The sequence below is a fragment of the Brachyistius frenatus genome, unplaced genomic scaffold, assembly GCF_029030835.1.
Source record: "Brachyistius frenatus isolate BFR_SWC_R1_liver_20210118 unplaced genomic scaffold, ASM2903083v1 Contig_4, whole genome shotgun sequence".
NCBI lineage: Eukaryota > Metazoa > Chordata > Actinopteri > Embiotocidae > Brachyistius > Brachyistius frenatus.
In genome coordinates, this window is record NW_027210603.1 from 10,300,813 (window position 1) to 10,327,447 (window position 26,635).

The window sequence follows — 26,635 nt, forward strand, 5'->3', positions numbered from 1 at the left end:
CTTTTATTTTGAAGTTAAAATGAATACATATCCGCCTTCATTCTATTTCATTCTTTACACGGCTTTAGTGCTGCAAACATCCACACGTGTCAGTCCAAATTGTTAGAGATTGATGGATTGGTTTGCCAGGGCTGGGTGCTATACAAATAAAGTTGATTTGATTTGACTTGACTTGGGGGGATAATATTTAAGTATGGTAAATAAAGATTTTATGCCATGCAACAACATGTTAACTATCGATTTTTCCATCATATAGCCAACTTTTTTCTTTTTTCTTTTAGTATACTCACCATAGACTATATAAAAGTGGACGGAGCTTCCAGCTCCAAAAAAAATGAGGCCGATGCAGAAATGCCTTAAACTGTAATACCACCGGATACCGCTAGAGGTTAGCTCCAAAAAGCCCCCGGCTCATAAAATGCTCAGTCAATAAAATGTATCCAGACGTTTTTCTGTATGTCATTCGCTAAATTCACTCTTCCAGATTAGTGTTCTGGCCGTCAATCTGAAAATAATCCCTTCATTAATTAATAACGATGATATTGAAAGTTTGTGGATTGTATCGTTGGTCAACTGACACTTGAAGCAGGTGCAAGTGCACTTCATGCTGAGAGGAGACGGCCTGTTGTGCTGTGCTGTCTCTCTATATAAACGTACCTCTTGCGCACAAATTAATTAAAACGTGAGCAGGAAGCGCTTATCTCGTGTTCACAAAATGCTATCTCGTGGCCATGATTTAGTATCTTGTGACATCCATTTAGTAATTTGTGCGCACGTTTTAATTACATTTTTCTCTCTAAGGCCACTCCGGGGCTTCATACAAACGTCGTGGTCACTTTTAACACTTAATTTAGCGCCATAACAGAGCTGCACCCTGACAGAAATACAATAGAATTAATAAAATAGCTAAGTGTTCGTTAAATCCCACATGAAACACAGAAAAATTCAGTACAGAGCAAGTGAGACATCAGCTGCAGCGACAAAAGTATTGTGCAAGACATTATTTGGGGTATCTTGATAAAGTGATCGTGACTTTGTAGTGTCAGCAAACTGACTAGATTGTAAGTTTTATCAAAAAAAAGTACAGCCTTAAGCTTAGTCTTGAAAGTAGAGATCTCGTCTGCCTCCCAAACCTAAATTTGGAAATGGTTCCACAGACAAGGAGCCTGAAAACAAAAAGCTCTGCCTCCCGGTATGGAAACTGGAAACCGCAAGCAAGCCTGCACTCTGGGAGCGTAGTGTTCTGTTGGCATCCTTAAAATGGAGCCTGATTTTCAAGGGCTTTGTATGCAGTTATCTGCATGACACTGTTTTAACTGGCACTGGCAGACATACGTAAACTACAGTCTTTTAGTCTTGCCCCTGAAAGGAAAGCAATCACCTCAAGGGAACCTCATGGAACAAATTTCAATCTGTTTAGGAACTTTGTCTCTTGTGCAATTTGCATCAATATATATATATATATATATATATACATATATATGACTCCATGATTTTAAAAAACATATTTTGTACTTATAAAGTGTAGAAATGCAGGTGGGATACTATATATCCCAAGTCATTAAAGTGTAGTGGGGGAGTTAACATCCACAGGAGAGAACACATGACTGCAGCGGACTGTGATGTGATGACGTGTGATATTTCTGCTCCCTTTCTGAACCTTCAGGCCCGGAGCTTGGGTCTCTATCCCTCCCAGAACAGGAACCCAGGTTTAGCTAATTATAATGGGGAGGACTTCCCGTAGAGGTGCTTTTGACCTTTGACCTCTCCCCACATTCCTCATGTCCACGGTCCCAGGCATCATGGGTCAGATCACTGGGAGAAGTCAGGATGGGTTAGGAGACACGCGCCTGATCAAACCACAGTCCTGATAACAAGATGGTGTGAAGCCTGTCAGTGTTTACTGTCTGAGAATGGAATGATGGCTAACGGTCGGAGGGTCAGTGCTGGCCAGGAGTCGGGGCACATTCCCCCAGTGACTGACCAATCAGACAGAAGGTGTCAAGCAGACTCAACACATGGTCAAAGGTTACAGTAGCAGGCTTGGCACGGAAAGCTGTCAGTTGGAATCTGGTCCGTGAGGAGGGGGGGGGAGTGATAAACACGGATGGATTACTGAACAAGCCGTCACGGCCACAGGCCGAGGCGCACGACCCCTGGGCTTCACAAACGAAATGTCGCTGAGACAGAGACGAAGGAGATGCAAGACAACTAGTGTACACAAAATGATCACAAAGAAACCAAAAATGGCCACAAAGAGATAAAACAATTACAAAACCGCACAGAGCAGCCACTAAACAATCACAAAAAAAAAAAAAGTTAAATGACCACAAAGAGAACCACAGAGCAACAAGCCTTCAAGAACCCCCAGCACAAGTTTAGAATCTTTGTCTTGTTTTCTGACTCTGTATGAATGTGTGAAGCATATGCCCGTACTGCTGTAATGGAGTTTCCTTTTTTCTTTTTTAAAGTTATATTGTATGTATTTAATGCTACATCATATCTGTGTTACCATATGTGCTTGCACATGTCTATTTCGGTATATTCATGTCCTGATATTGTTTTGCTTGCTTTAATATCACTATATCTTGGAGTGTTTATCTCAACAGAGCACATCAGTGATTGCACTTCTGTAAAACAGTCAGAATTGCAACAGAATGCAAAAAAAAATGCAAAACATGCAATCTTGTCAAAACCTGCCACTTGACATTACCCACAACGCAATTCAACCTCCGAAAGATATATATATATATAGCCTGGAAGCAGAGGTGGAGGAAGTAGTCAGCTCTTTTACTTATGTAAAAGTCCCAATACAGAAAAGTAAAATTACTTCATCCAGTTTTATGTAAAGGAATAGTAGATACATCTGAGGGGAGGTCAGATGATTACTGTGAGAGGAAAAAAGAAAAAAAACAAAGTTCTGACACAAACCTGCTTTACATTTTTGGACTTTTTCGCCAATCTTTTGAAAAATGTATCAAAATGAAAACATGTGAGAAGTTTAGAGGGGGGGGGGGAATCCCTATTTGGTGGAGTTGTTAACATTGTTTTTTGTAAGATGTCAGAAGACAAACGGATCAGAAACTACCATGTTTTCTAAAGGCAGCTGGACTTACTGGAATTTCTTAAAGAGGTTTCTTTCACCTCTTATCCAAAAAGCTTCTTCAATTCTTCAGAACTGATCAGACTGACCAGGACCTGAAAAGCTGGGAACCTTTACAAACTGGTTTAATCTTTAACAATGTGTTTTAAAGGCTTGTTCTACATTTCATTATCTCAAATCTTCATCTAAAAATTTTAGTAAAAAATACAACATTTCCTTCTGTAGTGGTGTTGAAGTATACAGTAGCATCAAATGGAAATACTCTGGCAAAGTACAAGTACCTTATAATTATATTTTAGTAAAGTACTTGAGTAAATGTGCTCAGTCAATTTCCAGCACATCCTGGAGGTCTGAGAAGCTCACTTTTTTAACTCCACAGACCACAGACTTTTTAATTTTCTTCAGATCCAACAGACGCCGTCTTAAGTGACATCACAGGCAATTTATATAACTTCAAGCAGAAGTTCATCGAAACTGGTTAAAGTTTTAAATCTGTGGCGTCTTCTTGTTATGTGTAGTTCATCATGAATAGATATAGTGATAAGAGTAAAAAGTATATAAAAAAAGGACAACACTGATGAACACTGGAACAGTTTCTCAAACCTCTGTTGGTCTGCGTCTCCTTTTTCCAGCAGTTTTGGTGCCCCTGGATGTTAAATGAGGAAATTGTGACATAATGCAGATAGAGAGGAGGTGTATTCCATTTCTTTTGTCAATTCCAACGGTCAACTCTCAGCTGCAGAGACACTCGATACACTGCGCTCCTATTTTCCACACTTGAAAACCTGCCCTGAGATTCATTACAAACACATTTTCTGCAGGAGAAGAGTAGGAGGAGAAAGCGCCCCCAAAAAAAGAATGCAGCAATGTTTGTCAATGTAAAGGAAAGAGAGATGCAAAAATACATTGTGGTGCTTTGTTGGCATGTACTTTGAGTAAATGAATAAAGTGTACTTGAATCATTTTTGATGCAACACAATGTGTGTGTGTGTCACACAAGATGATCCTGACTTCTGAGGATGTAATTTGCCCAAATTATGGTGGAAAATGTATCATTCTGTCAGCGGTGGAAGAAGTATGCAGGTCCCTTACTTAAATAAAATATACTAACAATGCACTATTATGACGGCACGGTGGTGCAGTGGTTAGCAATGTCGCCTCACAGTGAAAAGCCTGGGCCTTTCTGTGCGGAGTTTGAATGTCCTCCCTGTGCCTGCGTGGGTTCTCAACGGGTGCTCCGGCTTCCTCCCACCCTCCAAAAACATGCACCTCAGGTTAATTGGTGGTTCTACAAACTACCCTTAGGTGTGAATGAGAGCGTGAATGGTTTTTGTTTCCGTCTGTCTATAAGCGTTGGCCCTGTGATGGACTGGCGACCTGTCCAGGGTGTGCCCTGCCTTTGCCCAAAGTGAGCTGGGATAGCCCCCCCCGCCCCGCCCCGTGACCCTGTTCAGGATAAAGCGGGTATAGATAAATGGATGGATGTGAGTATTATCAGAAAATTGTACTTAACGTATGAAAAGTAAGTAGGCTACCCACTGTGCAGTAAATGCTCCTGGCTGTGTTTTGCTTATGGTGTTTGTGCATTTTATTGCTATAGTTATTCAAAGTGGTGCTTTTTAAAACTACTTTATGTACTGATGGTTTAATCCAATCTACAGTAATGCATAATATTTCATAAAATGATCACGTTTGTATAGTTTCTGCTTTGACAACAATGCATTTTACAACAAATCCAAATAGGGTTTAAAAATAGTGGGGGAAAAATTCCAATACAAAATCACCAAATTCAGACATAAATGGTTTTGCTGGACAGACAGAAAGTATAAAGTTGCACAACATGGAAATACTCAAGTTGAGTACAAATTCCTCAAATTTGTACTTCAGTAAAGTTGAGTAAATGCACGCAGTTACATTCAACCACTGCATGCTGCAAATAGGAAATGTCTTCTCGATCCTTTGAGGCCAGATCAAGATGCAGACACTCGTGGGACTGGGCTGCCCTCTAAAGGCCGAAGACAGTCATCAGCAGCAAGCTGTACAAATACTTGAGGGCCAGAACAAAGTACGTGTGTCTGAGTGGCTGGAGGTACTCTGCTGTGTATGTTTGATACAAAAACACGAGTTTTAAGAAATAATTATATATATATTTAAAAAAAAGATTATAGATCTAACTAGCTCATATGAAAACCTATTTTAGTATATTTAAATTATGTATTATTATTTATTTATCAATAGTGTATAGTTGAGTGGAATTCTTTATTCTTGTTATTGTCTTGTCCTGCAATAAAAAAAAATACGCAGCTTCATCGGAACTTTCTGGAAGTGAGAGAAATATTTCCTTTGAAAGCCACACCCGGCCCATTTCAAGTAAATGCATGTACAATCAAATTAATCAATAACCATGTTAAACAGCCTACAGTCATATATTCGAAATCCACACTCTGGCTTGAACTCATTATGTCATTCAGGTTAATAATTTGCAGAAAGCCCAGTACAAAGGGATTTTCCAGTCATTGTGTGACAGCTGCAACATATGTGGGATTTGATTACGTAAGCACACGTTTCACCCGTAGCTCATCTTGGCCGCTGATAGGGAGAGTGTTGAAATCAGCAAGTCATACTGAGACCGGAGTGATTTTCGACTTTGTCTGGGATCACATTCCACCTTCTTTCAACTTCCAGCACACTTTCTGACATCACCTGCAAAGCTTCTGTCTGCAGCAGGAAACAAAGCAAACTCTTGGTCTGCTTTCACTGATGTCATTTTAAGAAGATATTTAATTGCGAAATTTAATTTAGCTCCACTGTGATTTTTTTTTTTTTTTTTTTTTTTGCCTGCTGTGATTAGCTTTTTTAAATTTGACTTTCTTATCGAAAGGCGGTTGTTGCAGCAGTTTGAAGACAGCCTGGCAACAATCAGTCTTCGCAGAAGAATTTTAGGCAGGAAATAAAAGTTACTGATCTGGGTCACGAGGCAGAGATACTGGGAAATGTAAGAATCTGATCTTAGATTCATTTTGATCAACTATTTTTGATGTATTCTCTAATCAAACGCAGAACCACCATTCAGTATCCTCAAAACAACAACCGCGGACAAGCTAAATAAATATAAAACGTCAAAGAAACACAAAACAAGCATAAAGAGAGGCAAAACAATGACAAAGAGGGTTGTTTAATAATGTTAAATGACAACAAGACACATTAAGAGCTTACTGGTGGGAATTGTTGAATTGTTGGGTTTCTTTGTACAATTGAATTGAATTGAATTGAATCAAAACATAAAATATTATCACAGAGCGATGCAAAGCAAACTCAATGAAAACAACCCCAACAGGACATTAAATGACAGCAAAGACGGTTGCTTAATGGCTTTTAAGGGAAAGACAAATAAAGAGGCAAAACATAACCGCAGAGAGGCACACAATGACTACAAAGAAACACAGTGACCAATAAACAACTACTTTGACTACGCTCTAATCACCTTGGAATGAACACACAAAAGAAACCGTTTTCATTTTAAGATTTTCATTCCAGTGGTGTGCTCATTGTTGAGGTCGGAAAATGGTCTGATGCACCAATGAGGCCACCAAGGAACAGTGAGGTCAGGTACCTGTTATTTTTTTATTTTGTTTTACAAAAATAATTTCTCTGCGTTTCTTTTATTAAAAGGAACCAACTGCATGTTTGGCCTAAAAATTTAAGTCGCAAGTAGTCATTTAATTGAGAGGTTTTGGAGAATTAAAACTTGATTCAGTGTTCAATCAATTTCTTAAGGAAGGTTTTTTTTTTGTTTAGCTGATACAGTGATACTGTTAGTCCTTCATTCCTTGGGGATGTAAATGAACTTCATAAAACAGGCTTTTCAAGCTTCACACAGGCAGCAGGAGCTCGTGTACAGCGTCCTTCAGCTCGGAGCCCTTCAGGACAGCTTCAAAAACCACTTCAACGGGCCTCTGTTTTGTGTGCTACCAGCATAACAAACACCAGTGAATCAATTAGCTCGTATCGCTGATAGATTGTCCTCAATGAAACGGGTTTTAACCCAATAATACTCATCAAAGCCCCAGTTGTCATGGCAGCCCATGCAGGTGACAGCGTTTCTAGATGTGAGCCCGTGAACCCAAACAAAGGCTTCACACCAGCCTCGATGCTATTGATCAGGACCGCCACTTGTGGAGGCTGAATAGTCTCACAGACACACAGAGGAAATGATGCTATTATTTCCCCACGGCTCTCTGATGCAGCTGACGAGAACAGCCTGCCCACTTCAATGGCATTACTTTGATCCACCGGTCTGTACCCGTGTCTGTGCGGCCCTCAAAATATCCTGCCCACTTCGTCATTTAAACTGCTGCTGCAGTGTGACACACGTGGCATGAAGGCCACTGGAGCTATGAAGCCCCAAAGTGTGCAAAATGGAAAAAAAAAAAAAAATAATAATGGTATTACAAAATTGTTCATGTCAGTTATTTAATGAATAAATTGTAAAATAATTACGTTTTATTTTTTTATACCGTGACCATTTCTTGAAATCATCTAATATCATTCATATCACTTAAAAGTCCAAAAAGTAGAGTTAAAAAAATAATTGGTCCTATATTACGCATGTGAATGTTTCGTATGTGAACCTCCAGGATTAATTTAATTGTTTTCGGTCAATGATTTGATAATCAGATGTGAGTGAGCACCTTTTTTTTTTACAATTTTTTTTTTTAATTTTTTTTTTAGAAGAGGCATGTATCAAATTCTACGTCTTCATAACAAATTTGTAAAAGTATATCTTATAGGAGAGCAGAAGAACCTTATCCCGTCTGTGAAACACGGTAGTGGTAGTATCATGGTTCGGGCCTGATTCGCAGCATCTGGACCAGGACAGCTTGCCCTCGTTGCTGGACCAATGAAACCTGAACTACACAAGCAAATTCTACAGGATGACGTCAGCACATCCGTCCATCAAAAGTAATCTCAAGAGAAAATGTTGGTCACGCAGCAATACGAAGCATACAAATCGTTCGACCAAAGAATAAAGTTGATGTTTTGGAATGGCTAAGTCAAAGCCGTGACTTCGGTCCGACGAGAACGTTGTGGACGGGTCTGAAGCGAGCAGTTCATGTGAGGAAACATACTGCCCTCCCAGAGCAGACGCTGTTCTTTACAGCTGGAATTCCTCCAAGCCGAGGACTGATAAACAGTTACTGGAAAAGTGTAGCCGCAGTTATTGCCGCACAAGAGGGCCACACCGGATACTAAAGGCTAAGGTTCACATGCTTTAATCTTTTTAGTTGAATTCTCTTTTATCTGCTTTAAGGACTTGTGCAGAAATCTGATGTGCTGGGTCGTATTAACACAGAAAGAACACACTGCAACTGACGTTGAGAACGGCTCTCCTTCACTTTGATGCTTATAAATAATCAAAACTCACAACACTATCACACACGGGTATTAGGTTTTGGGCAGCAGCTGTTGTTGGGAGTCTTTATTAGTCGTTGGAGATCCTAAAAAGTTGCATCCATGCAGTTAAGTACAATAATTCCAACTAAACAATTGGGGTTTTATTAGATGAGTTAAACACCGTGATTAAGTTGAATATGCATGAGTAAGACTAAATTATAACGTGCCATTTACAGTTAGTTCCAAACTAAGAGGATTGTCCTGATGTACTGCTTCATTTGGGAACCGTCCTGCATACGACACCAAACCAACAATAAAAATATTTGTAAGATAATCAGTCATTTTTACTCAGGAAAGTGATTACTCTGCAGAAACCTGATATGGCATAAAAAACAAACAAAACAAAAAAAAAAACCAATCTCATTTTATGTATTTTGAAAGCCAAGTCTGCTGCATTTATGGCTTCAGGTCAACCTAAAACTACTCTGAACAAGTGAAAGTCGGACAACAATTGAAGGTGAATCCATCCTTTTATTAAATGTTGAGAGGAGTAGTCTACAGCGGTTGGACACCAACGAACAAGTCGTGTATACGGAATGATGACAGGGTCATCCACTGACAGCAGTTGGAGGGCTGTCCTCTAGAAGATTGAATATCTCTTTTACAAACACGTAACGCAGCAGCAAACAGCAAGAGGCAACACAACAGGCATTAAATTAATTGAGAAGAAACACAACGGTCAGTACAATTCGGGTCGAATTTTCCATTCGGTGTTGTGACGCAGCACTTCGAAGGATTTGAAAGGTGGGGAGGTTTGCGGGCTCTCGGCACCTCGGAAGAGAACGAGTCGTCTTCGAGGGAGAAAAACTCTTGTGTGTCTCCACGTGGCAAAGTGAAGTATTGACAACATGTATACGTCTCAAATTCCTCTTATAACCCCCCCCCCCCCCCTTGGAAGAAGACCGTGTGGAATGATGAAGGCGTGGCGATCACCGGCACGCACTAGAGCCATGCATCCATTCAAACCCTGGTCGTGTGCCAATTTAAAAAAAAATCAGTCCATTTCAGAGTTTACACCCTCTGTTATACTGGCTGAATGACAAGCAATTGAAGTGGGGGTAGGGGGTAGGGGTTGGGCAGGGGTTGGGGGTGGGAAGGGGTGTTGGACGAAGGGTTCGGGCGCCCGTCAGGTGCTTCTGCAGAGGGACATCGATCCTCGCCCACCTAAGTGTTTTAGGTTACGGGCCAGGACGTCACAAACAGCCCAAACACACACACGTGCACCTACTAAAGAAGCGGCGCGTGCTTGGTGCTCCTCTGACAAAAGGACACGCCGGCGGAGCCCGGTGGAAATATCAGCAGAGTAACCCCGCCGCTCAGCAGGCCGCCCTCGTGTAGAACTCCGCCCCGAGTCGGAGCCTCCTCGGCCCTCTTTCAGTCACCTCTCAGCTCCTCAAGAGAGTCGAAACGAAAGCTCTCGTCCGGCTCAGACGCTGGCCACCGCGGCAGGTTTGTCCCGGGCGACAGCAACACCGCCGCAAACCGGGTGGCCGCAGGTGACGCCGAGCTGGAGGCCGGAAGCGGAACTAAGGCGAGACCGCGGTCGGGTGCGGGAGTGTTACGCGAGAGCAGCCCGCTAAACGAGCAGGGTTTAACCTCAGCAGCCGGCCTGGGCGATGTCTCCGCCGGAGCTCTTGCTCACATCCAGAGTGGTGAAGATCTGGAAGGGAGAGGGGGACACGCAGAAGAAGTCATGCGGTGCACATCCTTCATAATGCACGTGAAACATTTTGGAGTTCTCCCCCAGCCGTCGCCGTGATTGTGCTGTCGCAATAGAAATGCAGAAACTGCTGGTGGTGGGGGGAGTGGGGGGAATGAACTTAACGGTGAGGAAAGACCGCGGCAGGAGCGAAAATGGGCAATTAGCGGCGTAACACATTAAGATCGTAGATGAGTAACGCAACGCTCTGACAAAGCTGATTAACACAAAGCGTGTATCAGCAGCTACTGAAAAAAAAAAAAAAAAGAAAGAAAGGTTAGACATTTAAACAGCTTGTGAAATCCTCATCCGCAAGGTGATGAAGGAAATTCAGACATGCTCATGTTGGCACAGCGAAATCGATCCCAGAATCTGGCTGAAAAACAGGAAGCGCGGTGGCTCATGACATTAGCAAAGCTAATGAGGTGGTGGGGTGACTTGGACCGTTCGCTTCCGCCGGCTTATGTCCTGCATGAACACATCTGACATCCGTTTGATTGCAGCATGCTTGTTGTGCACTTCGTCTTTGGTTATGCAGCATTCTGTCATTTACCGATCCGACTGGATAAAACAGTTTTGTTACTGATCAGTCTGATGAAAAGTTCCTGGCTGTTCCCCCCCCCCTCCCCTCCCACCCCCGTTCTTAAAACATTGGCTGAATTTTCACAGTGAAATGTTACCGTTGGAATTCTTCCTGCGGGTAAACCCGCGGGACGGAGCCGAGCAGTTTGACGGTTTCCTCGAGACAAAGTATAATTCAATTATTTTGTCCCTCTAATCAACCGTCAATATTGATTACTAATCTCCGTACTGATGAGCGCGATTGTCCTTTCGGCCATACCCGCGCAGCTCGAACCGAAGAGGATGAAATGTATAAAAAAAAAAAAGAAAAGTAAAAGATGAAAGACGGCCATATAAAAGGACAGTTGTCTCCTTACCTCTGCACAGGTCGGGTGGATGCCGATGGTGCTGTCCAGCTGATCCTTGGTGGCACCACATTTCATGGCTACGCCGAAGCCCTGGGTTACCTCTCCTGCATTCGGGCCCAGGTAGTGGAAGCCTATGACTCGATTCTGCAGCGGGACACGCTTACGTTAGACATGGCCGCACGTATTATGTGGGAAATTGTTGAATTGTTGGGTTTCTCTGTACAACGCTGTAAGGACTTGTTAACGTGAGTGCCATGAAATAAGCCGCGTTGCGATTTGTCGCCGCGGAAATCAAATTGAATTGAAATCGAAGAAACACAACGAGGAGCTCGAGTCGGTCCGAATTCGTACGACGTGTGGAAAAAAAGAAAGAAAGAAAAAAAAAAGACGGTCTTACGTTGTCCAGTTTATTGCAGATGAGTTTGCCGTAGCATTTGTTGTTGTCCCTGCCGGGCAAGGTGAACTCCAGAGGCCAGAAGAGACTGTGGAACACCTGAATAGAATCCAGACACGGCGGGACGGTCAGTGACAGCAAAGCAGACGCACAACACGAGAGCGATGACTGTCCGAAACGCTTGAACAGAAAGCAGAGTTTCATCGCTAAAAGTACACCCGCACAGCTCGGGTTGCTGTAAAACGGTGCAATGCAACACCGTGTCTTTTCCTCGCTGGCACGCCGCCGAAATCCCACGACGGCGCCTTGAAGGGAAAAACCGCAGACGGGACAGGCGACGCGGATACCTTTGAAATTATTCAGGCGTTACCTCGATGTTGTCCTGCCCGTACAGCTCGGTGGCTCGATCCTCCGACAGGCCGCAGGAGCCGTACTCCAGCGGGGTGAAAACGGTGGTGGGGACGTTGATGTAGTCACACTGTACAAACACAAGACAATTTGGGTTTTTTGTGTGTGTAATGTTTGCCGGGTGAAAAAAACAAACAAACAAACAAACAAAAAAATCCTCATGTTGGCTGGCGGTCGTTCGTCGGTTATCCCAGTGACGGTGGACGGGGGACAGACGTCACATTAGTTAAGGCGGGTATGAGTTTCGGGAGTCACGCTGCAGTACCCGACATCAAAACGCTGCACGGCGAAGCGAGTAAATATTCAAATACTTCGCGTTCGCGACGATACTCGTGATGATGTGCGCGACCACACGCAGCTCACGGTGGCAGTATTCACCCTCCTCGTTTTGTCACGTTGGATTAATCAGATTGTGGACGCTACGCGCTGCTACTGTGGACAAACCAAACGGAGCAACGACGCAACGACCGAAAGAATCTCGATGCAACAGAACTTGAATGTCCGCACTGTTTGCGGTAAGAAGAAGAAGAAGAAGAAGAAAAAAAAAATATATAATAATAAATATATAATCAATTATATCAATTATACCAATCTGGAGGTGCCGACCAACCTTGAGCGTTGCGCCCCCGTAGAGGCGTCGGGCCAGCAACTTGCCAGCCTGGATGGCTACGGGCGTCAGCTCCCACTTGCCCTCCAGAATGTCTCCGATGGCGTAGATGTGGGGCACGTTGGTCTGCTCCTCATCGTTCACTGGAATCTTTCCATTCCTGGAGGGCGGTGGCGAGAGGGTCAGTGAGGAAACGCGGGCGAGGACCAGTTGATTTGTATATTTCAACAACACGGCAATTTGAAGTGCTTCACGTAAAACCATTAAAAGCATCAGGCATAAGAAAAGGACATTTTAAAAACAATTAAATAAATTTAAAAAGAAAAGAAAAAGAATATCACATTTATTTTCAATTTTGCCTCATTTGAAGCTGTAAATGACATTTATTGAAATTCATTTCTGGGTGTGATAATAGATAATCAATTACAGGCCAACCTAAAAACAAAACTAAAACTAAAAAAAAAAAAAAAAAAAAAAGTGCCTTTATTGTACACGGTATCCTAAACTGTTTCCTTATAGCCCCGACTTAGTGTGTGGTGGTGTGGGGAAATACGTAAGAATCGAATGAAATGCAACTTTCATACTTCACTGAAGAAATATGCAAATCATTTATCATAAAGCCACATTGACATTAAAAGCAAACATCAAGCAAAAAGTTCCCTGTCCCGTTTTACTCTTGTCAAACAGGATTTGTACTGTAAGAAGGAAAAATGACATGACTGTAGAAGTGTTTATTCTGCATTATTGTGCTGTATTGTTTCCAACTTGGGGTATCTGAATAATTGCCAGATTTGTCTTTTTATTTACAATTTCTCGCCTTATCGTCTCTGCTGCTGATTGTGGGTAAGAAGAAAAAGAAGAAGAAAAAAAAAAGGTGCAAAATTGTAACTTATTTAAATAGGAAACAGAACATTTCTATACTCCCATCACAAAGCAGAAATAAAATAAAGTGGGACTAAGGTCCTGCTGAGGAGACTGGAGAAACAGAGCTATAATAGCATTTATATAAGCCAACCTTAATATTCTGCGCTGATCCAGAAACTGGCCGATGGCCCCTGAACTCAGTGGCCCTCTGGCTCCGTGTTGGCTTCATCTGAATATTACTATGGTCATGAGACTGGGGCATATGACTCGGAGCGTTCTTTTAAGCTGCACTCACGCTGTCTTAATCCCTACTGGCCTCAGGCTGAACCGTTTAGTCATTCACAAAACACTGACGAGATGAAATCCTCCAACAACAAACAACAACAAAAAAAAAAGGCGGCATTTTCTGCGCTAAAACGAAGAATAATTGCAAGGTGGCCAACTCGGCAAGAGCCCTTTAACGCGGAATACGATTTTCTAACTCGGCCTCTGCCATTATAAACGGACAGAAAAGAGAAACAACAGGAAACGACCGAAGTCATTACATTACCAAGAGTCTAAGCAAATGAATGCAACGTAATGGCACTGGAGCAAAAAGCCCTTAATTGTACGTGTATCCATTCTATGCCTGCTGATACCTGATAAGCAGCTTTCTCATCTTACCAACAAGTCACTCCTTCTCTCTCTCTACCAAATCCCCCAGCACACTCACACGAACCCCCCCCCCCCCCCCCCTCCGGCAGAGAACCATGGGACAGCAAGAACTGCTGAATCACCATGACTATACACGGAGTCTTAAAGGCACAGCTCACCGCACATAATGGGATGAATGTACATGGTGTAAAAAAAAAAATAATAAAAAAAAACATGAAACGGGATAATAAACTTACTTGGGGTTGACTTTGACCCCTGTCTTGTCCAGGCCTATTTTGTCCGTGCATGCGTCCCGACCCACTGCTATCAACACCTGAAGAACAAACAAACGACCTGTTCGGTTTTAAGGAAGCTCCGAACGTTGCGAGAGCTTTATTTGCACAACAACGGCTCGACGTAAAAACTGTGAAAAGAAAATGTTATTGCATTATCCTTATCTCCTACTTGGCTGAAAGTAATTATTTCCTTGATCTTCAATCCTTCTACACAGTTCAACATGAAACCAGTTTGACTTCTGAACATTATTTAAAACATGGAAGATTTCTTCCCTTTTTTTGTGACCGACACCAAAAATTGGTGGCCACCTTTGGGTTTTACTTTAAATAATATGTGGGAAGAAAAAAAAAAAAATCAAACCATCTCAACATCAAAAATTTGCTTATTATTTACACTATAAATAAACCATATTTTAAACTTTTTTTTTTTTTTTACACGATTGCTTTTTTCAAAGTGTATTTTATTTCTTCAATAACTGGCACACTTTTAGGTTTCCATACAAATGGGGAAAAAGAACACCAGGAATAACTTCATACAGCATTCTACGACAGTAACAGCTGTCACGGATACGAGAGAGAAGGTGCGGATGAACTGATAAAATGACCACGTACGGTGTTGTACTCCCCCTCGATGACCTCGTCGGTTTCCGTCGACTTGGACGTCACCTTCAGCCTGCCAGGAGTTCCAGATTCCAGCTCCTCTACCTGACACGTATAAGAGGGTAAAATAAGTGGGACAAAAAAACAACAACAACAACAACAACATATGATGCCAGATGGCACAACAATAAATCAAGTGCAAATTACACACAGTCCAAAGTCTACCAAACCCCCTATTGACTTTGCAACCATTTGGGGACTCCCTTTAATTAAGATTTAAAAAAAAAAAAAAAATTGTTTTGAAGTGTAAAGCGTGCCCAAAAACTGTCAAATGAAAAAAAAAAAAAAAAATGACTCGAGACATATGCCAGCATTCTGACGCTTCGTTTCCAGAGCATCTAACCCAAAATTTGAACCGATTAGTCACCTGCACACAAAACCGTTCTCTTTTAACACTCACCTTTACAGGGACATGTTTGCGGAGGAACTTGACACCGTGGCTTTCCATGTGTTCTCCAGCACGGTTGGCCATGTCCTGGTCAAAGCCCCTCAGCAGGATGGACCGCACCATGACGGTGACATCGAGCCCCAGGCCGGCCAGGAAGCCGCCGCACTCCAGGGCCACGTAGGACGCCCCGATCACCAGGGTCTTTCCCGGGCAGTAAGGCAACGAGAAGAGGTCGTCGCTGGTGGACAAACACAGAGGAAGGGTCGGTTGTACAGAGCAGGGCAAAACGTGAGAGGGCGAATATCAGACGCTGATAATACTGTAAGTAATAAGTGTCCAGGTGGTTATATTTTGGACCCAGTCGCCAGTTGGCAAAATAACTGGATTCTCGTAATGTGGGAAAACTTCAAACGGAAAAGTCAGCATGTTCCGACTAATGTCAGTGCGACGCGCAATCAATACCAATCGGTAAACAGTATTTCATATTTCTGCTTATCTTCCCATTTTCATGTTGGTGGAATAGGTTGTGAAAAATAATTCAACTAGAATAATTACTGTTAAGTAATTTAGTAGCTATGACTAAGAAAAAAAAGTTTTCCTGGTTTCTTGTCTAGCGGGTGAAGGCTCAACACTGAATCCTTGAGTTGTAGTTAACAACTCCAAAAACTCCTCTGCAGCCCATTTTTGGGAGTAAGACCTTCTTGACCTGCAAAGGACTGGATGACCAACAATTTCCTGCTTCTCAATTAAAAAAAAAAAAAAAAAAAAAAAATCCTTCCTCAGCGTGACACAGAAAAGCTCATTCAAGCATTTGCTACTTCTAGGCTAGATTATTGTAATTCCTTGTTGTTAGGATGTCTAAATTACTCATTAAAAACCTTGCAGTTGATCCAAAATGCTGCAGCAAGAGTACTGACGGGATTTAGCGAGAGAGATGATATTTCTCCCGTTTTAGCTTCTCTTCACTGGCTTCCTCTTAAATCAAGTATATAATTTAAAATTCATCTGCTGACTTACAAAGCTCTTCATGACCAGGTTCCATCTCGTCTCATAGGTCTTATAGAACCATATCATCCCGACAGAGCACTTAGTTCTCAGTACGCTGGTCTGCTTGTGGTTCCCAGAGTTTACAGAAGTAGAATGGGAGGGAGAGCCTTCAGTTTTCAGGCTCCTCTCCTGTGGAACCAACCAGCTCCCAGTTTGTGTTCGAGAGGCAGAAACCCTCTCTAGCTTTAAGATTAGACTCAAAACTTTCCTTTTTGATAAAGCCTATAGTTAGGGCTGGCTGAGGTGGCCCTGAACCAACCCTTAGTTATGCTATTTTGGGCCCAGGCTGCTGGGGGACCTCATGTGAGCTTCTTTCCTCTCACTCCGTCACTTCTCTATAACTCATATCTCACCATTACATCTCATTAACTTCATGCCTTTTCTCTCCCATGTTTTTGTCTTATCGTCTGTTGTCTCTCCATTCAGTTCCCTCGCTCGCGTAGTTTCTGTTCTTTCTTTTGCAGATGTCCCGTCATGGAGCTGCATGTCTCTGCCCTGCGCTTGTCGTCTCCACCAACAGTTCTTCTCTTCTACCTCCATGCTGTCCTTTTCTCTCTCTGCTCTCCTCTCACCCCGACCGGTCGAGGCAGATGGCCGCCCACCTCTGAGACTGGTTCTGTTGGAGGTTTCTTCCTGTTAAAAGGCAGTTTTTCCTTCCCTCTGTTGGAGGTTTTTTTTTTCTTTTTCAATTAAAGCAGAGTTTTTCCCTCCTAGTTTATGTGGAAATTGATGCCCCGAGGAAAGGCCATCTGCTCAGTGATTAAAGCGCGTTTGCTTTCACTCGGCCAAACACATGTTGAAGAAAACAGTGAAGTTCATGTAATCAATACTTGGTCTGATATGCATGAAATTCAGCATATTACTTATAGTCTGATACAAATTGTGCATATAATCCCATTGTGCAGAATGGAGATTATCTGGACCTGCAGATTCTTAAAGGCCTGAGGTGTTGCAGGTAGTGATCTGATCTTCCTGGTACAGACCAACAGCTCAGAAAATAAGTGTTTTACTTGCAACTGATATTCAGCAATTTCTTTACAAACACTCAGTTAGCTCTGTGTGTGTTGACCAATCAGTAACATCTGCGTCACTCTAGGATTAAGAGGGTAAACCGAATATGCCAGGAAAGAAAATCTCTGCTCCACCTTCAGAATTCAGGTCCTTCACATGTCAGATTTGTATTTTGTTCTCTGCTGTCCGTTGAGAAAAAAAAAAGAAGAAAAAGCTGTGTAACATGCAGTTTCTGCTCGTCTTTGTTTTGGTTGCTACAAACCCAGAAGAGGCTATTTTGTAAACGATATTAGAAACAAAAAGAAATCTACGACACACACACACACACACACACACACTTTATTAGACATATTCTGAAGCCGCCCACTGGTCTAAAAATGAGCTCTGGATGGGGCTTCCGGTAACACAGCATTTTTACTCCATAGGGCTGGGTACTCGGCATTGTGCGCTCACCTGGTGATGCAGTACTCCTTGTCTCCAGGGATGCCCAGGTAGCGTGGCCTCTCGCCTGTAGCCAAGATGAACTTGGCCGCTGTGTAAAATGTCTCCTTCCCTCGTTTGTTTGTCGCCTGTAAGTGAACGCGAACAGGAGCCGAGATGTTGTTGAGGCAAACCGTACCAGAAACACAATGTTACAATGTGCACCTCTTTTTGCCTCATTAAGTGATCAAGCTTCTTGATATGCAGAACTTTTTTTTTTTTTAAATAGCTACTATTTTCTTACTGTGCAGATGTGATTATATGTAGGCAGCCAAAGGTTCAAGACAAACAAAACAAAACACTGATTACTACAACAGTATAGACATAGGCAGAAAGTGCAGAAGGAAGACTTTGTTCTGTTACGACTAAAAAGTTGCATATTATAGTTATGGGAAATATTGCCTGGTAAACCTTCTAAAAACTGGTACAAAACCAGCAATCAACAGTGAAATGTCGGATGCTTCCTTTAAATGAGCCATTTACCTTGATTTTGTGTGGTTCAATGAATTCTGCGTAGGCGTTGACGTAGTTGACATTCTTGTCTTTCAGTGCTACCCTGTAGCCCCAGTTCAGTGAGCCGATGTGGTTGTTCACTGCCGTCTTCATGGTTTCCCAGTTGTGTTTCACTGAGGGGAGACGAGACGCTCGTCAGTGGAATCGGTGGAAATAGACAACGGGGGACTCCTGAACGGGCTCGTCTCTGATTTACCACGCCACGCCGGTGAGACGTCGCCCCTCCGTGACCTCCGGGGTCGCTGCTCTGACCTCTCACCTGTCTCTTCAAACTCCCAGCCGAACTTGCGCGCGTCCCGCATGGCGGTGCCCAGCATGGCCGTCTGGTGCATCAGCTTCTTGGGAATGCAGCCCACGTTGACGCAGGTTCCACCGAGACCTGATCGCCGCAGCGGAGCACACCGACGCGGTCGGTTAGCGCAGCCAAACAATGCAACAACGTGCGTTTAGTAGGTTTCATCAAGGGAAATATCTCACCCCATGTGGTTCCTTTCGGTGTGGGAACAACGTAGTCCAGGACCATGACCTTCTTCCCTAATAGAGAAGCTTCCTGTTGTCAACAGAGCAGAGGCTTGTTAGAATAGATCAACTCGTACGATAGTTTAAATGACCTGGGACTTTTTCGCCTTGTATAATCGCAGTCTGTATGCAAGGAGAAAAGACTTTGTGGCTTAAACAGAAGTAGAGTTACTTATTGCAGAATTACAACATCCGCCTTAGTTTCGCACTGCTTCCGTGACAAATTGCACAACAGAGATACCGCCACCATCGCCACCACCACTACACGGATGACATGAAAGAGTTGCAGTTCATCTCGTCACCTTAGAGCAGGCCAGGCCTCCAGAGCCTCCTCCAATAACGATCAGGTCGTAGTCATAGGCTTCATTGTCTCCGCTCAGGAGCTGCTTCAGGCTGCCGTCTTTATGGGCCTGCAACAAACATTAAAATACTCAGTATGGCGATCACGTGGCAATAATCTGCACCAGCCATTTCAAATATAGTTCCAAAGAAAAACAATGAAATCTTGCACTGAAACTCTCTCCAACCAGCTGTCAGACGTCCCAAATATCCACGCTGATATAGTTACTTATTGGCCAGTTCTGCCAATGCAGGCTTTCATATAGTCCACTAGTCACTACCGCCTGACGCATACAGTCACTGTGGCATCACATCTAGTCAGCAATAGCTGCAGCACTTAGTCCGAATGAACTGGCGACTACTTTGATAATAAATGCCTCGTTCTCGGTGGGTTTTAAAGAAAACACTTCCAGCTTCCCGGAATGTTTAAACTCATATTTTCAATAATACATGGACTTGTCCACAGAAAACATCTGAGCATATCCCTTTGGGGAAATGTTTCACTGTTATCTGATATTTATATCGACCAAGTGATTTAGAGACACACAGTCAACACAAAGCCTCTGCGAGCCAGTTAACAGCAAGAATGTAGTCTGGTCTGATTCTACTATGATAACTACTCCATAACAGATTAGTTTCAGTCATTCTGCAAAAATAACTTTTCAAATGTGACAATTTGCTGCTTTTCTTCGCTCTGCTGTCATTTGATTGGCTTTGGGCTTCTGACTCTCGGTACTAAGTGATAATGATAGTCGCGGCCCCACCAAGCACATGGTCCGACCGATTTTGTCAACCGATATCAGTCGATCACAGATATATTGGTATCCATGTATGTGTTGGCAGATCTGACTTTTTATTACGCAATATAATGCAGAAAAATATGCTTTGGGTAAATTGTTGTATTTGTATTTTTTATATGGTTATTTACAAATATTAAATTCCCAGTGAAGTTTAACATTTTGTAACACCGATGTTTGACGTAAGTGTGGACAATAAAACTAAAATATCCTGCATTTAGTACATATCTTTGACACAAAAGTGTCTCATAACCACACTTGAGGACTCATTACAAAAAAAAATGTGTCTATATATACTGCATACACAAAAGATATCTGCAGATACATCAATCAGGCGGTACTTTTCCCACTACGTTTCAGTTGGACACACAAAAATAGCACATTTCGGGGGGGAGGGGGGAAGGCACATGCCACTAATGCCAAACTCAGGGTCGACTCAACCGCTTCATGTTGCGTACAAGCCAATAATGATCTATTAATAGTATCCAAACATTATACACATGCAAATGCAGAGAGATTACAGTTCACCGCAACGTCCACACTGCCCGTTGATGTTTGATTATCAGCTGATGATTTAATGTCAATATGTACCAAGGGGCACACGTAAATTAAGGGCAGCTGTGCTTACAAAAAAAAAAAAAAAAAAGGGAGTTCCTGACACCAAGCCCACTATTTCCATGCGCCTCTGAGGGAACAATCACTCTTAGTCATCATCTCATTGCAAATATTTGATCAGAGATCACCCGCGGCTCACTGGCACGGTCTCCTGGCACACCTGCATGTTTTTTTTAGAACACCTTTTTCCTTTCCTGCCGTCACAAAGATCTATTGAATATTCTCTTGCTTTAAGATTAGAAGGCAAGAAGACACTACGCACTTATGAGTCATACTTCAAACAACCGAGTGGTTTCGGAGCTTATCCGGTACCGAGAAGATATGCATCATATATGGTGCAAGAATCGGGAGCGCCAAAGTACGCGACCGTCAAGTAGATCCACAGAGATAGCACACGGACCGAGGACTTTAGTCGCTTACCTGCATCGTTTTGTCGCAGCCGCCAATGTGCGTCTTGTTGATGAAGACATTGGGAACCGTCTTTTGCCCCGTCATCTCCAGCAGCATCTCCTGGTAGTTTGTTCCATCCTCTGGAAAGATAGGTTGACGTTGTGCAAGTTCAATACAATATTGCGACACTACATGGCGTACTATCAGTTTGAACCATCCCTCCACTGCGTCTACTCTTCACGCGGCAATGCTTCACCCACCTCTGCATATTGCGTTGGTTTTGACTAATGAAACACAAACAGAATGTGAGGTGTTTTGGCACTTGATTTGTAAATTGTAGCTACGGAAAAACAACCTGGGGTGTATCTTACCCCCTCTTAGCTGCATGGAAACTAAATAAATGCACCATAACGTGATGCAAATTATTTTGTGTTAAAATGGATTATACAGAATACATATTGAATAGAACGACTGGTTTAGGAAGTGGTATTCCAGGTCAAACCTGCTGTTTAGTCTCTTTCACCAGTGACTGTTTACTAGTAACAGAACACATAGCAGCACTTGAATTGCACACTATATAAACACTTTTCTGCTTCGCAGCAAGATGTCTTACAGTCACCTTACAAGACCTTAATAAACTCAAGTTTCATTTGGCAGGTAAACTTTTCCAAAAGTTTTCCCCAAAAGTCCTATCAATCCGGCTGACGTTAGTAGTGCTACAGATTACTCTAAAACCAATGTCCTGGTTTCATACTGTGTACTATGAACAATCATAAACTTGATACTTGATGAGTCTGCCAGTCTGTAAGTGACCTATCTTCTATTTCCCTACAAGTTCCCTTCTACATTACATCTGGGACTGTGAGGGAAATAACTCAACAAGACAAAGCAGAGAGGTTAGAGATTAAAGAGATATGGCACAAGGCCATCTTCGGTGAGTGACTCAGCACATTTTGTGCTGCTGCAAAGGAAGACCACAGTCACAGTCTGGCCAAACACAGCATACCGTACTACTATATCGTGAACGGCAACTTTAAAAAAAAAAAAAAGAAGTTTTACCAGAAAACTATGTTAAATAACATTGATGGTGATTGATTATCCATTACTATCAACACTGGATCAATATAAGCCCCACACACACACACACACTAAATGTTGACATAATTATGAAACCAGAAAGAAGCAAAAAAAAAAAATCCGATTTATTATCCGGTATCTGATTTCTGTGTTTAATGAGCTTGTTTTTCTAACCCCTTTGCGGCAACAAGTGTAACATAAATTTGTTCAGACGGAGAGCATTGCAGCTACAGAACGCGGTGGCACGCTTCACCCGATTCACCAGTCAGATGCACTCCTCATTTTCATTTAGAAATTACAAGCACCACATTTTATACATTGTTTACGTGGACGTACACCGCTTAAAAACGTTACATGGAGGTTGGGTGTTATTGATGTAATTTCCAAACTGTCACTAGTTGGGTTTTTTTTTGTGTGTGCGTACAAACAGTCTAGATCTGAAGATGTTGCTGGTTTGAGCCTCACAAACAAACAAGGGCAATTTTTTTTTCTTACAACATGTTCCTGCATGGACTCAACACCAGCAATTACCACATTCAGCTCTGATGAAACATAAAACGCTGGACTGAATGTTAACTTCGATGATCATTTTGTGCAAATCTAAGCCTGCCTCGGAGGGAGGGGAGGACACTATCACCGTACCGCTCTCAAAACATTGCAACAAATCGGGTGGGACATAACAAACAGAATTTTCTCTCAACCACAACCTGACCAAAACATCTCAATCTTACCCAGGAGATCCAACTCCACCACACTGCAGTCGACTTTGAGCTCTTTGAACAAGTCTTTCACCTGCAGAGATACAATTGTGTGAAACATATGTGTCAGTTTCCCGAGTCACAGGAAGCATTTCTCAAAATACACAAGACCCCCCCCCCCCCCCCCCCCCAACGTGACCATTTTATATTAGATAATACGCATTCAAAATGAAAACACTCTCCATTCATCATTTATAATAACAATCGAAAATTGTTGTGGTCTAATTCGATCTGTGTGAGCCGGTTAGGTGCATGTCTTGTGTTTTGAAGTTGGCAGAGGACAGCATTTAAAATAATAATAATGATGATAATAAAGTGAGAACGACAAATTAACCGAGTGCTTTATTTATTTACAGGACGTATGCCGGTTTGACGGAGGTCTTGATAAATACGTGTTTAGTTAGCTCGGAGTCAAATGTTACGCAATCTAACTTTAAAGAGTTGTCACATGAAGACGAGCCGCGGTCGGACTCAGCTTGACAACACTTGGGTATATTTCTGCGGCACACTTCACAATGACGGAAGTACTGTTTTGCCGTTCGTCCTTTAAAACTAGTAAAAAAAAAACTAAAAAAAAAAATTAAAAAAACTAGCACTAAATAGAAATAAAGTTTACATGCAGCATCCTACAACCCGGATGTGCTGGCTTGCGTTGAGGCAGCGAAGGCCAAGCCAGCAATTAGACACAGCCCGTCCACTTCGCGGGATAAGATGGAAGTTTCCGACCGCATATATATATATATATAAAAATAATAATAGTAAAAAAAAAAGCAAGGTCACCCCATTTCCACAAAAACAAATCCCTTACCTTAACACAATACGGACAGTAGCTTTTACTGAAAACAATCACTTGATTGCAGTCAATAAGCTTCTGTATCCGAGATTTGAGTTCATTCTTCCCGGTGTCATTTTCCATGGGAGGCATCGCCGAGGTGTTTCCGTCCGCCTGCGCGGGGCGAGCGTCTTGTCTGTCGGCAGAAAGGCTGTGGAGATACGGGTAAAAAAAAAAAAAAACCAACAACAACCAAATCGAGCCGCACCCTCTCTCTCTCTCTTTTTCTTTCTAAATAAACGCGCAAATGTCGGTACGTCTCTCGGTTCTTTCTCCTTGAGGAAATGAGAGTAAACACCCGGACCGCGGCTGTGACCTCGTCTCCTCGTCTCCCTCCTGCCGTCTGCAGCTCGTCTGTCAACCGCGCCAAACGTCTTTTCACCTCTTCTTGTCGCGCTCACTTTTTTGGGGTACGCTCGATCTGAGTCACCGTGTCCGCCCGACATTTTATTGCTCGTCATCGTGAACAGGCAGAAACTCCGCCCGCACAGCCAACTTCGCTCAGCGAAACGCGCGCACACGCGAATACGTCACGAACTCGGCTATTTACATACCGTAAATGCACCAACAAAAAAAAAACAACAACTAATATTGTCCCGGAATATTCTCTGGAACATCAAAAATATTTAGAACTAAACGAGCGTTTACATAAATAAATAAATAAATAAATAAATAAATAAATAAAGGCCTCTGCTTGTTGGGGCTACGATGAGAGGAGATAGGGGGCCTACAGGCGCCTCTGAAAGACAGCTAATCCTAATTTAAGGCATAAGTGAAACGATGAGGATCTGAGTGCGAGTGCACTGGTTTTTTTTTAATTATTGTTAGCAACTGAATGTCAAGTCAATAACTAATCATCTGTTTACTCTGAGTACTTCAGCTTTGGTATTAAAATAACATTTCAATGTGTCTGAGTGTTGATCCTCGAAAGGGGGACACATTTATACAGTAGTTTGATGTCTACCGCCATCTGCCGGTGGAAAGAATCTATGACAAGTAACAGGTGCGCTTGTATGTCCAACCAACTTTGAACTGCTTCTCAAGCGCTCTTCCTCTCCCCAACAAAATATTCTGTTTTATAGACAATATTTAAAAAAAATGTTAGAATTATTTTGAAACATAAACCAAATTTGCGGACTCAGCCAAGAGACTGTGCAAATAATGTTCTCAGTTTTTCCTGCAGTAATGTTATATTTTAGTTCACTGTTAATAATGGAACTTAAAATATGGCGACTCCACCTAAGAGCAGAACCAGAGGCCAATATATCCTGACTTTTAGTCCCAAGTCAATCAGCATCACATTAGACTACCCCTTTTAAATGCTTACTGCTGTCAAACTCCACATGCCCGGTCTGCAACACAGGCTTTCATTTAACAATCTGGAGTCTCATACCCAAACTCAGATAACCCAAATAACGTAATCTAAGTAAATAATATTCAAAAAAATAAAAACTATAGCTGCCTTCAAAACCACACAAGATAGTATAAGCTGCAACCAGGGCCTACTTTTCACAGAACAGGTAAAGGGATTTTAACGTGTAAATTTGGCCCTGTCGTGCCCCTTTAGAATAATAATAATAATAAAAAAGAATATAATAATCTCAATGACATATGAACTAATATTTTCCTCTTATTTCTTCTTTAATTAATGAACATTTATGCAATGAAACACAAACATGGGTGTGGTTTAACCTTTTTGAAGTCTTAACCCTCAGACAGGTGTTTGAAGTCGTGAGGACCAGCCAGCAGAAATGCCCTCGCTATGATGGTTTTGAAGAAAAATGCGTCCACATGAAAAAAGTAAAACATATACCACACACACTCGTGGTTTCATCATTTTAAAGGCCATTATAAACAACATACTTGCAAGTTGTTGCACTGATTTGTGGTTAATGCCAGGCTGTAGCCAGACGGAGGTATAATGACTTCACATTATCCCCAGTACCACCACACCCTCCTGAAAACATTTTGAAATATTATCAATAATTTTTTTTTTAACATTCAAAACCAACACAAACTTTGTGTTTTCTGGTTGCTTGCATGAACAGGAAACAAGTTGCTAATACAACACTGACATTTCAACACTTTTGTAGACATGGTGAACATGTTGCAAATAGGTTCTTACAATGAATAATATTAGTTCATCTCATATCTGTTCAGTTGTATTTTCTGTCAAAGTCTCCCTACCAGCAGCTCAAAATGTTGTTTCAGAAAAGTACTAATTCCTTTTTATTTCCTTTTTTTGTGTGCATAAAAAGAGAACATACTGAAAAAAAAAATCAGCCTTTGCAAAAATGTTATCTCCCTCTCAGTTATTAAAAATCTCCATATTCCCATGAACAATACAGAGGATATGATGACAGATATGGCCACTGACAGTAGCAGAGACAAGCCTACAGGCTCAAATGCTGTATTCTTTTTTTTCAATGAACTGCAGCCCTCCTCCTCCTCCTGATATAATGCAGTAGTTTACATATTTGCATTATAGCAGTGGCTTTTAAATTTATATTCACGTGCATTTAAAGTAGGCTAATTATATTAAACTGATTATATCAGGATGTTGGGTTGGGTTAGGGAATGTTCCCAGGAGGTTCTCTAGAGGTCCTCTAAAGGTTTCACAAAATGACCCTCAGGAAACATTAGCTGAAGGTTCTCTAATGGATGCAAACACTGTAACCCTCAGAGAAGCTTCAGGGAATAATGGGTATGGGTTAAGGAAACAGGTTCAGCCAGTATGGCTGCTATTTCTACAGCACGTTACTCAAATTAACAATCAAATTATGTAACCTCTTTGGCCTATAACGGGAAGTAGCTGGTCACAC

At 42.1% G+C, this 26,635-nt stretch overlaps 1 protein-coding gene across 2 annotated transcripts; it reads right to left on the reverse strand.

The window, feature by feature from the left end:
• Positions 1-9,543: 9,543 nt before the first annotated feature.
• txnrd3 (thioredoxin reductase 3) lies at positions 9,544-24,223 on the reverse strand. Of its 2 annotated transcripts, none has more exons than XM_069714967.1 (16): positions 23,790-24,223; positions 22,955-23,015; positions 21,177-21,286; positions 19,308-19,415; positions 18,964-19,036; positions 18,683-18,865; positions 18,457-18,599; positions 17,947-18,062; positions 15,448-15,673; positions 15,000-15,092; positions 14,349-14,425; positions 12,598-12,754; positions 11,950-12,057; positions 11,583-11,678; positions 11,195-11,329; positions 9,544-10,217 (listed from the first exon to the last, which is right to left on the reverse strand). In XM_069714967.1, the coding sequence occupies exons 1-16, from the start codon at positions 23,904-23,906 to the stop codon at positions 10,155-10,157; spliced, it is 1,866 nt and encodes a 621-aa protein (XP_069571068.1). In that variant the 5' UTR covers positions 23,907-24,223; the 3' UTR covers positions 9,544-10,154. The 2 variants fall into 2 exon arrangements, with proteins under 2 accessions (XP_069571068.1, XP_069571078.1); XM_069714977.1 differs by having other exon boundaries at positions 18,746-18,865; positions 23,790-24,216.
• Between the last annotated feature and the right edge of the window lie 2,412 nt (positions 24,224-26,635).